At 32.3% G+C, this 15,901-nt stretch overlaps 1 protein-coding gene across 1 annotated transcript; it reads right to left on the bottom strand.

The window, feature by feature from the left end:
• Nucleotides 1-11,706: 11,706 nt before the first annotated feature.
• LOC145063013 (ubiquitin-conjugating enzyme E2 35-like) lies at nt 11,707-13,351 on the bottom strand. The gene is made up of 7 exons (XM_079010614.1): nt 13,170-13,351; nt 12,961-12,988; nt 12,753-12,839; nt 12,550-12,608; nt 12,337-12,452; nt 12,114-12,211; nt 11,707-11,951 (listed from the first exon to the last, which is right to left on the bottom strand). Exons 1-7 carry the CDS (start codon nt 13,203-13,205, stop codon nt 11,914-11,916), a joined length of 462 nt encoding a protein of 153 aa, XP_078866740.1. The 5' UTR covers nt 13,206-13,351; the 3' UTR covers nt 11,707-11,913.
• Nucleotides 13,352-15,901: the final 2,550 nt, after the last annotated feature.

The raw sequence follows: 15,901 nt of genomic DNA, 5'->3' as shown, positions 1-15,901 counted from the left end.
CCAAGTTTGACCTTAAGGGTATTTCTAGTATTTTAGGATTTTGACAAGATTGTAGGCAGTTGAGTTGGAGCTGCAAGTTGGAATTGACTTTATCAGTTCAACATTTCTTGAGAGGTGTCTCCTCACCATACTAATGGGTCAAAGGCACCAAGGCCGGCCCATTATGTGTTGCATAATATATTAAGTTGTTAAGTGATATGTGATATGCTAAGTATGGAAGACCCCGTGGGGGAGTCCGTGGCAGTCGGATATCAGACCATGCGGGGGAGCCCATGGCATTCCAGGTAAAGACCATGTGGGGGAGCCAATAACACATAGGTATAAGATCTTGGGGTGAGCCCACGTCATCTAGGAGTAGGACCCTGGAAGGAGTCCACGACATCCCTATATGTTTATATACGTGTTATGTAGTATGATAATTATTTCTGTGATATATGGTATGCTAGTTGACTTTGTGTCATTGTATGGAAGACCCCGGGAGGAGCCCGTGGAAGTCGGATATCAGACCATGTGGGGGAGCCCATGGCATTCCATGTAAAGACCACGAGGGGAAGCCTATGACAAGTAGGTCTAAGACCCTGGGGGGAGCCCACGACATCCTTATATGTTTGTATGCATGGCTTATGTGGTATATGTAGCTGTTATAGCTTATATGGTTTATGTGATTATGTGGATTGTGTGGGGTATGCTCTTGGGAACTCACTAAGCATTAGCTTACAGTTTGTTGATTGTTTCAGGTACATAAGAGCCTAAGGGCAAGGTCAAGGTCTGATAGCGCGGCATGCACTCTCCGACACTTTATATGGGGACGCTCTAATATTTGAAATAAAATGTTGATGTTATGGATTTTGAAAAGAATTGTCATTGATATTTCATATTTTATGGGAATGTTTGATTAATTAAAAATGAAATTTTTATTTGGAAATTCAGGTTGTTACAATTAAAATTTCATTAAAAATTTTGGGTTGAAATTTAGGACGTTACAGTCTTTGATTTGAATCTCCCATGTTTTGGATGCATGACCGAAGGTGGCTTGAAGGGTAAACCATATTTGTTGAGAAAGATGACATTCAACAACAACAACTTCAGTTGTAAGAGAAGCTTATTAGAGGGTTCAAACCCTCTGATCAAATCAGACCTATTCCATGTAGGCTAGATTTACAATGGACACAACAACATTAGTAGAAGATAGTATGGTTATGGGTAGTGGTTTGGTGGTACCATCACATAGTTTTTTGAGATCAAAACAAATCAAGATGGGTTCAACTTGACTGAACCATATCAAATAGTTGGTTGAGTCAAGTTTTTGAGTACTGACAAGATGAACCATACTATCGAAAGTGAGAAAATCGTCTGATATATAGAAGGAGTGGTAGATGATGAAGTTGGTGTCGTAGGGGCCATGAGGATCTATTTTAGGGTTTTTTTTAAGATAAAACCTAGTGGTCGTCTAATAGCATATGAGTCATATGATATGAGGATAATAATCCATGCCTTAACCGACGGCATGAGACTTTATGCAAAGAGGTAAAAAATAGAAGGATTACAAAAGCTATGTATAAGAGAAACAAATAAATTTATTCTTTTAGAGGATCTTCATAATCTTTGTTATTATCTTTGATATAGTTTTCTTTTTATTTGGTTAGAATCATCTATTTCAATATCCCATTAAATATTTGAATAGTATAATATAATGTTTATTGAATCTCATTTTGAGATCCTAATGAATTTGTACAAATTACCTGTGAAATTAGCGGTAATATCTACAAAATCTATCTAAAGTCAATGGTTGAATATTATTGAGGTACATGCTTAGTACCTATGAATTTTTACCAACTAAAACTCTCTAAAAACATGCAAATATAAATATTATAATCTCATAGGCGACTCGCCTTCTGAGATACGTCATCAACCTCCTGAATATGAAGCTTGAATATTAGGCCTTCCAGTATGGAAGGGAAAAGCATATGTAGGAGCTGAGTTGGCATGCCAACCTACGCGTGAACACCACCCCAGGTATACATAGGTGGCTTGTGGCGTAGTACCCTCCACAGACGAAGACAACTGATCAAATGAGGGGAAAGAAGGTAACGGTCGTATATTTGACCGTTCAATCGATTTAAAAAAAATATCAAACTTTTAAATTTAAAGAACATCTCTTTACATCTTTTACCTATATATACTACACATTTTACTTATATTTTACACTTCTAAAACACAAACTTTCTTCTATTTTCTTTATCTCTTCTTCAAAAATGGACCTAAACCAAAATACCCCACCCACTCCAAACACCCCAACCACCACAAACACTCCAAATAATTATCAAACTTACATGCAATTGTTAAACTCTCTAATCCAACAAAAACTTTTATTCACTAACCTTGCATACAACCCACAATTCTACAACAACAAATACCACAACAACAATTCATTCAACCCCAATTTCAAGGTCAATAGCAACCTTCTTAACAATTTCAACCACAAAAATTCCAAACACAATCATCTCAAGTCTCATTATCTCAATCTCAAACTATAAACCTCGACAACGACGACGAACCGTTCCAAGAAACACCACAACCATCTCGAAGAAGGCAACCAAAAGGAAAAGGAAAAGGAAAAAAAGCAGTGGCTTGGAATGAAGAAGAGGAGGAAGCTTTAGCGAAAGCTTGGATTTTCATATCGTGTGACTCGAGGAGAGGCAATGCCCAATCCGGAGAAAGTTTTTGGAACCGCGTTCTGGATCACTTTCGTGCGCTACTAGGAAGGCAAACGAATCGACCGTATGACGCAGTCAATGGAAAATTGTGTGATCTACAAGCGACTTGCACAAAGTTTAATGACATATTTGAGAATCTAAAAAATATGCAAAAAATTGGTTGCAACGACTTCAACATTTTATCAACCGCGTGCTACCAATTCAAAGTTACCAACAATGGTAAACCATTCAGTCACCAAAAAGCATGGAAAGTTTGTCGTAAGGGTCCAAAGTGGGTCCTTAATCCGAAGATGTCGCATTCGGACTCGACCACCGGCTCCAACAAAATACCAAGAACTTCCGATTCGGACGCGGGTTTTGCCCTAGACCTCAATGATGAATTTGTTGTTGCCGAGGTAGAGGGTCCACCGGAAGTCCAACTTTGTTGACCACCAGGAAGGAACAAAGCAAAACAGGTTACGTCTGCAAGCAGAAAAGCAACCACAACTAGCGACGACGGGCTTGTGGAATCCATAGATGAAACTCCTAGTTTTCTAAGAAAAAATATCAATCAATGAAGGAAGTTCGTCGCCGAAAAATCTATCGATCTTCAAATCATAAACACAAAGCCCAACTGGATCTCGACCCAAAAAATCTAGCGACATTTCTAAAAATCCAACAACAAGTCCGCGATAAATATGGAAATTACGTTCTAATATTTATGTTTTAGTTGTATGTTTTATGTTTTTTTAAGTAATTTAGGATAAATAAGTAATTAAGGATTTTTTTTAAATGTTTTTTAAGTATTTTAGGATTTAAATTTGTGTGTTTTAAATTAATGTAATGTGTTTTTAATTTAATCTAATAATGTCAAAAAAAAAATGTTATGGAGTGGTAACCAATTCCAAATGCTAGTGGTTTGGTAATAAGTTTGTAGTGGAGTTGACATGATGCTGATGTGACATCACTTTTTAAATGGGTTGAACATGACCATACCTCTTAGCCTTATCGAGGGACATGCTTAGTGCCTTGTACGACCTAATAACCTATCAACTCTAACAAACTAGACAAATATTCCACTAGCGTGAGATTTTATTTTCATCCTAATGTAGTCAAATTATTCAAGATTGTTCTATATTGTTAGAGTACAAGAATGCAAATCTAGGTCCCTAGCAAACAATGGATTTTTGTAGTAGACTCAAATACGAACGTTTGGATATAAAGACCGTTAAAATATGAGATTGTATGAAGAATTTGCGACGTTCATAACACAAAACCTAAGCACCAGCAATCGTAGCCGCATTGACCATAAGCACTGACAGCCTCAAACACCTCATTAATAATTGTCTTATGTTGAATGTCATGAGAAAAACCTAAATAAACTGTTCACAAGTACTGAATGTGTACACAAATAAAAATTGCTTATTTTACAACAAAAAAATATTAAAAACTAAATGCGAAAAAAAAATGTATTAAGGACTTAATGTGTAAAAAATGATAAATATATTACTCTATTAAGTCGTTTTTTTCCGATTTATCTGGAGTAGCCTGTTATAATGATTGAATAGTTACAGTTAATAAGTTGAATGAGCAAATATGAACGAAAAAAATCTAATATATATATATATATATATGCTTTTAATTCATTATTGGTTGGAATGGATTGGACAAAAGACGTCCAATGAATAGTACCACATGTTTTAAAGGGGACTCAATAGTCATTTGTCAATACATAAATGATTTTATAGGGGCTAGACCTACTGTAGTACAAACCAAAAGGGTCTGTACATAACTGTTAACAAAACTTTAAGGGGTTAAGATAGCATATTTAGTAAACTATCAGCTATTGACTGTTGGCTCGTCTTTGGTACGTAATAGCCCTTAAAAAGGGATAAAGGCCAAAACGTTACCCACAAAGGTGGTGTATTTATTTCACAAAAGAATGCTATGAAAAGTACATTTGGTGTAATTATACTATCTTTTAGGATTTTTTTATTGAATTTTAATAAAAGAATTTTCAGATTTTGATCTCTTTATCTCATCTCTGGATATTCGATTTAGTGCAAGCGTTAATCCAAAAAAGTAGTTTTTCTTTTTTTTTTCTTTCGGATTAAACCTTATAACCTTGTATTTTTTTATTTTTATCCATCCGACCATTTTAGTCATTTTTTGTCAAAAAAAATTTGTAAAATATAAGGGTTTTTTTAGAAAAAACTAGAGAAGTTGAGGGTTTGTTTAGAAGCATTTAGAATGTTGAGGGTTTTTTTTTCAAAAAAAAATTACAAAGTTGATGGGTTTTTAGAAAAAAAAATGAAAAAATACAAAGTCTTTTTCGACAAAAAATAAACTTGAGGTTTAATCCGGAAAAATACACAAAATATTAAAAAAAAATTTAGATTAACCTTAGTCTTAAAATCACAAAGTTGTCTAAGTTTTTCTTACAAGATTAGTTCTAAAACTCATTTATTACATGATTTTATTTTAAAAAATAATAATAAATATCAAAATCTTAATTTAATTTATAAGGAAAAAATAGTTAATTATTGAAATTAATAATGGTCATTTAAAAAAATTAAACAAATAAGCAAAAGAAATAATTGAATTTCAATTTAGGAATTTTGAAATTAAAACGAAAGTTGTATTAATGAAAATTAATATCCATTTATTATTAAATTTATTACAATTATTACATTTAAATATTATATGAAATTTAATAAAATGAAAAAAAAAAACAATAAAACGAAATGTGAAGAAAAAAAAAATAACCACAAAATAACATGTAACAAAATTAATAAGAGTATGGCATATGTCAAAAATTTATTTATTTATTTATTAAAATAGAATAGAATAGACTATAATAGATTTATTTATATTTTCCCCTATTACTTATCAAGTAGATAACTTTAATTTCGAAATTAAGTTTTTATTTATTTTCTTTTTATTAAATAATATCTTAATGTTGGTGAATATTAAATAATCGGATATTCTAAAGGACTTTGAAACTATCAGCAACCAACACAAAAGTATGAAAAATAATTATTGAATGGTATGTTAAAATAATCATTTTTATGTATAATTTGAAAACGTCATCTAAATATTTTATCTTATAAAATTTACGTTGTAAAACCTGTATTTTTTGTAATTCATATCCTCAATGTCAACATTGATGTTATATTAGAAATCTTCCCTCCCTTGTATTGTATCAAAAATATTGTTGGGTGTTGATATCAACTTATTCTCTTTCTTGTCACTTTCACTAGGCATTGTATGCTGGATTCATGGTTATTTTATAATAGTTGGTTTTTAGTCAATTTAACCTAATATTGGACTTTCTTATTAATTTGCTAGCAATCTAGATAAGTGGTCAGTTTTCATCAATAACGTATTCCTTAGTTCTGACAGGTTGTTATACATACATATTCTATAGGTATTTTTTAGTACAACATGATTTGATGCCGTTTTGGACGTTTTTGTCTTCTTGAGCCATATTTTCCAGTTTATCTACTTTCGAGCTTGTGTCTGTGTCATTTTGTTGTTGTTTTGGTTTTGGCCCACAGCTAATCATAGGTAGTTGGCGAACCTAAAGATTTCTTATATGTATGTGGTCCTGAGTTTAAGGACACGATTTAAAGGTTGCACAATGCATAAGTTTGTGCAAAAGTCGAATATTGACATTAATATGACTTGACCTAATATCCGCTTTCTTTGGCCCTAGTTTACAAAAGTAGCATAGTGTTTTAGGTAAGCTGAATTTGTATTTCAAAACTCTCAGTCTTTCGATAGCCAAGTTATATTAAACTAACATTTAGTTAAAAAGGAACAAAGCATTACAAAATAGAAATAGCTAATGTCAGATTTCGTAATCACCAATCCGATTAACTTTAAGTTTTAATCCTCTAATATAAATTCAACTAAAAACGGCTTTTCTCATATCGTTTCCTTGAGTTGGGTTTTTTGATGTCCCGCACCATGACACCGCCAACACATATTCTTCCTCCGTGGTCCACCATGTTGGAGGTTCGTCTTCCGATTGCTCCACCGCGACCACTTTCCTTTTCCTTCTTGCTCTCCCTTTGTTAGCCGTTTTTTCGGCTCCCCCCGCTTGCGTCTCAGGTATCGTTTCTTGCGTGGATGGTGGTTGTGTGGTATTTGGTTGCATTGTGGCAAATGTGTTAAAAATGTTTTATGGAAGGGATGTAGGGAATTGTGGTGGGGTGAGGCGGGATTGAAAAAATTGAAAGTTGCAGTGTACCTTAAGTGTTGAGGATGTTCGCATACAATTTGTATTGTGCAAAACCGAGAGGCGGAATTGCATTTGTTTCTTCCTGTTGTCATGATAAAGTACACTAACATAACGCCTAAAAACGGGGACCCTGGGTGGTGTTCCACATGTTATGACGACGTTATCCTGGTGCCACGTCGGAATAACGCGTCTTCGTGTTGCCCGCTCCTACCCATCTAATAAAAATCAAGTATTTTCCCGAAAACTAGTAGTGGTATCATTGCCCATATTTTTGAAAATTGGACTCATTTAAACACCTTTTCTGTGTAATTAATTAAAGGTGGCAATAATATTACTCAAAACTCCACATTTTTTTTACTTTAGTCGTAGGATAACTAAAACCTCAATCCGAACCGTGTATACCTTCACCGACAAAACCAATAGAGTTTTGATAATTTAAAAAACGTCAAAATCATTTGCAAAGAAGAGCATGATTAAACACGTAAAAACTTCCAATACCTAATCCAACCTTTTCTTTGGGGGCCAAAACTTTCTTCCATTTCGTACAACACGCCACGCCACCCCAAAAGAAATGACATTTAAAAGTATCCAAGCATTTGAGAATTTTGAAAATCGACATAAAGCATATCTCAAAGCATTTTATGGTTATGACCGATTTTAAAAGTGTGATTCTACCTCCTACAAAAATTATTTCAACTTTCCAATTAGCAAACCTTCTAACAAATCGATAAATGATTAGATTCTATAGAGTTTCCAAAAGAAAGGTTTTGATCGTTAGTAAAAAATTGTTTACATTATTTTCCTAAGTTGCTTGTAGTGTTACATTCCTACATTCCCTAGGAATGGATTATTTTTAATCTTATTAAATTGATTCGTTATTGCTAATTTCAATAGCAAAGTCAAGCTTTTCAACAGCTGTAGTTGCTAATCCGTTTGGTAGTTTCAATTTAATGATGTATCAGATCCACATGTTGGTAATTTTAGTATTATCAGTATATTTTAATGTAATTATTATTGTTGTCGAGACAGGTCAGATTCACTTTACCATCAAAGACTGGATGTGGGAATGCACACTCAGAATGTAAAATGTGAACTCATGTATATACGGGGTCTAGGGGCAGTGCCCCTAGATACGGGGTTCCAAGGGGCAGCGTCGCTGACGGGTCTAGGGGCAACGCCCCTTGTGAGGTCCAAGAGGCAGAGGTAGAGCCCCTGGCGGGGGTTGTTCATTTAACCACGTTTCTCTCTTGTATAAATACATGGTATGGTAATTGTTATAGGAAAATGGTTGATCATTTATACAAACGGAATTGTTCTTTTGCTATTCTCTATCTCTCAAGACCACTTAACAACAATGTATTTTGTGTTTTATAGTTTGGATTAGGCATGTGATCCAAATCAGATTTTTTGGTGTTATCTCATTTTTGAATTCGTGTGATCTCATGTTATAAGGGACGAATTACAAATTTTCGAAAAGTGATATAATCACGATCCTAGTAATATCGAAGTATTATTGTTATTCCTAAATCCTTATTATCTAACACCACATACGTTAAACATATCAAAATCATGAACTTGATAGATAATTTTATATATAATGATATGATAAATATTTTTTTGCTAGTCTCATCTATCCTATCTTTATTTGCATTTAGAATGGCCATGCATTTCTTCTTGTTCCTCAAGAAGCTACAACGTATAATTATTTGTTTATAAATGTCATTGACAAGGGACGAAACTTATGTAGGGCTAGGAGGGGTTGTGGCCCCCTGTTTTTTTTTCATAACTAACCCTTAACTATTAAATTGTTTACATATTAAGCCTAAAATTATAAATTTTGACTCCCCCCCCCCTCTCTATTCTTCAATTTTTATACATATTTTATTTCCGACCCCCCAAATCAACACTTCAAGCTCCGTCACTGTCTTTGACTATAGTTTATTATCATCGCAAAGCAAATGGTAAAAGGTAGTTCTGAGTTTAATGATAATTTTGATTCATTCGATGATATTATGATTTGAAGAATATGGTTTATTTTCCTATCACATGTTTCTGACATCACATAGGCTTCTACCGACCATTTTCAAAGATTAGTATGTGCCATTTGTTCCGTTGAATAATCCGACAACTTTATTAAGGTTTCACATTAGCAAAATTGGTGCATCTATTTTAAGTTCAAGTATGTGACTAAGAACATCGTTGAAATGTAATGAGTTCAGCAATGTAGGTGTATACACCATATATATCATCTTTCTTTTCTACAGTTTGAGATCTGCAAACCAAATATGAACTTAGATATCTACTTAAGTCCCTTGGTATATGATTCATGATTGCATCATTAAGCTCATGTGCATGGTTCTATAGAATAAGTGTTATTTTTTTCTTTAATTAATAAGGGTCTTCATACTTGTTTTCCAAGTTTGAATACAAACTATTAGCAATTAATATAATCTTATCATAGGTTGATTGTTGTAGAATGTCATTAAGAACTTTAACCAATTTGTTTTCATTATCCTAAAAGAACCGACCCTCCACCAATTTTTTGTAGTAGTCATTCATCAAATTCCAATATCTCAAACAATTCAACTATGCTCGTAGAGAATAGAGATTGACATGCCCCTAGGTACGAAGCGTTTAATCCAACATTTATTGTACTAGCGTTTGAATTTATGAACGAAAGATAAAATTTGTCTAAAATCCCCCCCCCCCCCCCCCCCCCCCCACCCCAAGGCAATGATTAACCATCATAACTCATAAGGCCTTGCCATATCATTTTCAAATCTGTCATCTACAATCGAATGTTTTAAAGAAAAAACAATTACGTATAGATGTTTCATCTGATATGTATTTTAAAATAATATTAACCTTTTATAAACAATTAATGATTTTGATAAAATCTATGACTTATAGTGTAGCATTAATTTATTATTACAAACAAATAAAAAAGAGTGCCACGGAAAAAAAATTAACATTAGTTTATGACAGTTAATGAATACAAAAATTCAAAGTAATATAATAAAATATAAGTTAAATAACTTTAACTAAATAAGCTCAATCATAAAATTATACATCAGGTACCATCGAATTAAGCAAAATCCCCACCAACAATTGATATATTAACATATTTTTCCAAACAAATTGTCCTTTTTACGATTAGAATGATGTAACTAATACGAATATAAAATAATTTTTAAATATATGATTAATAAGTCTTTTTTATTTATTGTTTGCATAAAAGTAATTGTTTTATCTTTTAATTATAAGGTATTGTTAGTTAATAAGTGGGACGTAAATAAAAAAGATAATGACAAAAATGATCTTTGAGTTGTTTTCTAAAAGATAAATCGTATAAAAGACATTACTAAGTTTATATAAATTTTTTATTTTGACACTGTATTTATCCAATCGACTGGTTGTTTCAGGTGTTTCATGTTTCTCATTTGCTGACTAGACAAAATGCTACGTAGATATGCACTCATTTTCCCTTATTTATTCTTCTTTTATTCTCTCAAAGCATCATGATTTTGTGCAATAGCTTCTTAATGTCCTTTAAATGGTTTATCATCTTAGAATGATGTAAGCAAGGCAAAGAAGGTTGTCCCCAGTAACATCTCATAAAAGAAACATTCAATGTCTTGCTTACATCACTTTGAAATGATGAACTACTTGAATGACCTTAGGAAGCCATTGCATAAAATCATGATGCTCTAAGAGAAAAAAATAATAATAATGGGAATTGAGTACAGATTTACGTAAGGGTTCAATTTAACCTAAATGTTTGTCAACTATGATCATATGTGAATGTCATATCATCTTTTTGTCTAGTTAGCAAGTGAGAAGCATGAAACACCTAAAAACAAATATGATAATTGATTAAATTTGCAATAAAATTGTAAGTTTGGTGATTTAACTGAGAAAAAAAAAACACAATGTTAAAACTGAAATTTTATATAATTTTAGTGTCTTTTATTCAATTTTCTCTTTCTAAAATGATAACATATGTTTGAAATTTGAACTTCCAAATGTTTTTGATGATTTCAACTTATGGGATTCAAGGAACAATTTAGTTAAAATGATCATTTGGATTGAAGGTCTTGGACTCTTGGTTTCTATTTTCCTTAAGTGACAACCAATGTAGACCCCTTATTTAAAAGAATAATGGCAATATATTTTCAATTAGGTTATTTAAGCTTTCAAACTTTTACATCCATTAAAAAAAATCAACCATTTTTTAGAAGCCATTTTAGTATTAAAGCTAGTGTTTCATTTTTTTGAATTGATAAAAACCTGTGTAGGTTTTTTCTTTGCTTGCACATATTTTGTAAATAAGGATGAAGATTATAGGTATTTGAGTGGTCACATAATGAAGAACTACCTCATTTAGTAGGAGAATTTTATTAAAATGCGGCAATTGTTGAACAAGATAATTAGGTAGCATCATAGTGAACATTGTGCAAAACCAATTGAAGCAAACAACTAAAGTCTAGCATTTTTTATTAGGATTTTGATTTTTTTTTAATGCGGCTTTCATCCGTTCTAGTTTTTTAGTGATTATGATATTCAGATATTGTTTCACACTAATCATGTGATATTGCAAGTAAATATTCTTACATTTGCAATGACTCAAATTTATTTATTGATTCTTTTTGTTAGGAACCCCAATAAAAAAACAACTCCACTATCATCTTGAAACTCACCTCTTTGTTAAAACCTCAATAAGCAAACACCTTTTCTTTCAATAAAAATAAAACAAACAAAACAAAATCATTTCTAGAAAATAATAACCAATCCAAGGAAACATCTCTTCATTAAATTCTTGATATAAAAGATACATCATATATTCATTTGAACCATAAAGAAACAGGGTTTCAATAGTGAAGAGAGAGTAATCACTACATGGAGAATATTAATATGTTGTAATAAAAATATTTTTTTTTTATTTTTTTTTTCAGAGTCCCGAACAAAATACATCCGCTAGGCCCCACTCGCATACAAACGCGTCCACTCCTTTGCTACACACACCATATAAAAAAAATATCAACACCAACAATAGCAACTTACTTTTATAGCAATCTTCATGATATAAAAAAGTAACATTTTCAAAATATAAGAAAAAATATTGTTAATAAAAAAGAAAAATAGGATTCTATTAATATTTAATACTATTAACTTACCTGTTTCCACAGCTTCTGCTTCATTTGATTTCCAGTGTTTTGCTATGTTCTCTGAAAGCGGATCATCTGGATTTGGAGCACTTAAAAGTGCTTGAATACTACCACATCACATCACATACTTACAAAATTACAAATCCTCATTCATTTCTTTAACTTATAATAATAATAATACAAAAATTAATAGAATTATAAGTTATAAAGTATAAACAATTCTAACTTCTACCTCAAGAGCACTGTGCGAATCTGAAGAGCAGGACTCCATTTATCTTTTAGAATATCAAGACATATTCTTCCAAGTTTATCAATATTTGGATGATAGATTTTTGTAAGGAATCGAACCTATTATAAACATTTATAAAAAAAAAAAAATTCATAAAAAAATATGTGATTATAAATATATATCTTTATGAACATGTATAAGAAGATGTTTGTGTACCTTAGGCGCAGCCATTGGGTATTCCTCAGGCAGAAATAACTCCAGCTTGAAGACTCCTCCTATAATTATAAGAATAACAGGTTTCTGAATACATTAAGTGCTTAACCATTTAAGCTCATTAAATCCAAAAAAAAACATTAATGGAGTTCATTGACACAAGAATGAAGGAAGAAAGAGAAAAAGGCATTTATAAGTTAATTGACCTTCATAAGGAGACTGTGATGGGCCAAGAATCATGACATTGAAATACCGCATATTATCTTCTGATGGCGATGCGCTTATTCCCGGTGCTACACCACAAAATCAAAGACATACATACAACAAATCAACAACACATGAAGTTTCGAATTTGCAATTGACAATATAACAAATCAACAATACGTGAGAAAAGGGGATAGAGTTCATAATCACCTGGTTCGCTAAGTAAGCGCTGGGTTTCCTGTATCAAAACCAGAAAGTCAAAACTCAAGTTAGGGTTTTCGAATACACGACGCGGTGATCGCCGGAAAATGGATCTTAAACGAGAAAAGGTATACGAATAAAGGATGAAAGATGTGAAAATGAGTAACTGGGGAAGGGATCAGGAGCGGATGATTAAGAATTGTTTGTGTTGATGATACCTTGATAATTCTTCGAGGGAGGTTGCTGTTCGCCATAGAAGTGGAAGATTTACGCCAAGGGGCTTTTGCCTTTTAGAGAGAGAGAGAGAGAGAAATTTTTCTAGAGAGAGAAAGTATTGGTGAGACGATGGATTTGAGCACTTTCTTTCACGCTGCGACTATTTCTGGCAATGGTTCGATTGTTTCATTGATTCTGGGACTTTTTGTTTTATTGAAAAAAAATGCGATATTTACAATGTGAGGACTCAAACTTTCTAAAATTGATGATATTTCCTTTTGAAAACTGCAAAAATGGTCCTTTAACTTTTCTTTGGATTTGATCCAAATATTTTTGATTTATAAAAAGCTCCTCATTTAAGGTTTTATTACGGATTGGATCTATAAAACTAAAAACATTAATAGAGGACAATTAAATACATGCAAAATGATCATTTGCCCTTAAATTTATATGTTTTATATGTGTATACTTTATAGTAAGAAAGGATCACATACAAACTCACCCTTTATCTTTCTTTTTCATTTCGTTAATTGATTCAACCACCAATCTTACCCTTCCCTCCATCACTTCACCTCTTCATCGGATATACAAAAGAAGTATAACATCTTCCCATTTTCCCCTATAATTACAAATCAATATAACATCATTTTTGACAGAATTTTATGGCATTAAGATGTTTGTTTGTTTTTTTTTTTTTTCAAAAGTTGTAAAGACGTCTTTTGTCTATGGAGAGGCACTCATTTTGTTTGCATATTATATGTTTTTAGAAGAATATAGACCTAAAAATATATATATGTATCAGCTTTTCCTATAAGACATGAACTAGCCTCTTCTCAAATCTACAAGATCTTCCAATTAAAAAAATAATGAGTTGGTGGTGGTTTTTACTCATTTTCTCACCGTTATTGACACAAAAGATTTTCTATTTTTCCCCTTTTGCGGTTATTCCCCTAATTCTCTTTCTTCCGTTGAGAAACCGATCATCTCATATACGTTGAGTAGTAAATCATTATCCAAAACAAATATTTTAATAATAATTTATCTTGTTATATATGCTTTCTTTCCTTTGTTAGCAGTGTAAGAATGTTATAATCTAGAATATAAATTTATGATCAAAATACTTTCTGTGTGTAAAAAAATTATTATCTAGAATATAAAGTTGTCCTCATATAACATATAATAAATCATAATTTTTTTCTTAGATAGCATACAATAATAACGTACCGACAAGGATTTTTTTATGAGTTTTTCATTAATGTATAACACCATTCTATACATTACAAAAATCAGTTTTTTATGCAGTATATGAACTTTAAAAGATAAATATTTTTTGCAGACTATAGACATTTAATCTACGGTTTCTTTTAAAAAATAAACATTTTTTACCTCGTTCTCTATCTCATAACTTCTACTTCCATCTAACATCTTTCTTCTTGAATACAACCTGCGATACATGACATTAAAAAGTGATATGTAAGATAATAATGTCTTGTGAGCTACGTGAGTTTGTGACACAAAAACATTTATCACATTTTACATGAAAAATCATTTTATACATCCCATAAAGTATTTTCTATCTTTTTCATATCATAAAGCATTTCAATCATTTTCATACCATAAAGCATTTTCAATCATTTTCATACATAACATAACAATTTATATCGTAAATGTCATTTCTTATCTTATCATTTCATCAGCTTCCTTTCCATTTACATTTCCAAGACCAAGGTGGAAAGAACAAAAATCATTCCACCAATGCATCATTTCCAAGACCAAAGTGTGAAGAACAAATCAACCCACCAAGGCATCTAGGCATACAAAGGCATCTCTCCTAGCATTCTACCATACAATTCTGAGTAGATCTTTAGCCCTAATCTATCATGTTATACATATACACATACTAAAGTACATAAACATTCATGGGTATTTTGGGAATACTTACTTGAGCTCGGTTGATTGCATGCATCGCACCCCTTTTTCTTTATAAAATCCCTTTTTGAAAATCATTTTTTTTTAAATCTATCATTTCCTCAGTTTGAGTCCAGACACACTCGAGAGGGTGCCCAAATCCCTCAAACTAAGGCTCTAATACCAACTTGTAACGTCCCAAAATTTCTAAGTAAAAACTTTTTTTTAATTCAACCAAAAAAACCATTCATTCATTCCAAAAGCCCATCAAACTATAGAATTGTATTAAATAGTTATCAGAGTACAAAACAAGTCATAAAATACGGAACACCGGTGGATGCGATATAATCATGTCGAGCTCTTCCCTTTGGAACCGGAAGTACATGAAACATAAACATAAATCATAAGCTCAAAGCTTAGTGAGTTCCCCAAAATACTGCATACCATACATACATCGAGACTCGCCCATCATTCATCGGTCCCCGCCCAGCTAACCAGCCCGTCTATAATACGTTGTGAGCCCCGCCCAACACACATAATGAGCCCCACCCAACATACATACAAACACATGCAAGAGTCACAAAGACAGCTAACATCCTATGTCACACCCCCGGACCAGAGCGTCCAGAGGCGGGTGACTTCATTGTGCAGTATCATAACAATTGAATATAAATGAAACATAGAAAATCCAAACATCATACATCAATATCACAAACTTACATTGTTTTTACATATTTTTCATGTTCTTCGAATACACAAAAGAGACAACATTGAATAAATTCCAAATTACGACAAAATGATCTTGAATCCCCATGTCACTGACCTG

The sequence above is a fragment of the Lactuca serriola genome, chromosome 7, assembly GCF_051521515.1.
Source record: "Lactuca serriola cultivar US96UC23 chromosome 7, Lser_US96UC23_V15, whole genome shotgun sequence".
Classification (NCBI taxonomy): Eukaryota; Viridiplantae; Streptophyta; class Magnoliopsida; order Asterales; family Asteraceae; genus Lactuca; species Lactuca serriola.
Note: the sequence above shows the minus strand (reverse complement) of the source record. Positions and strands in the feature narration are given on the sequence as shown.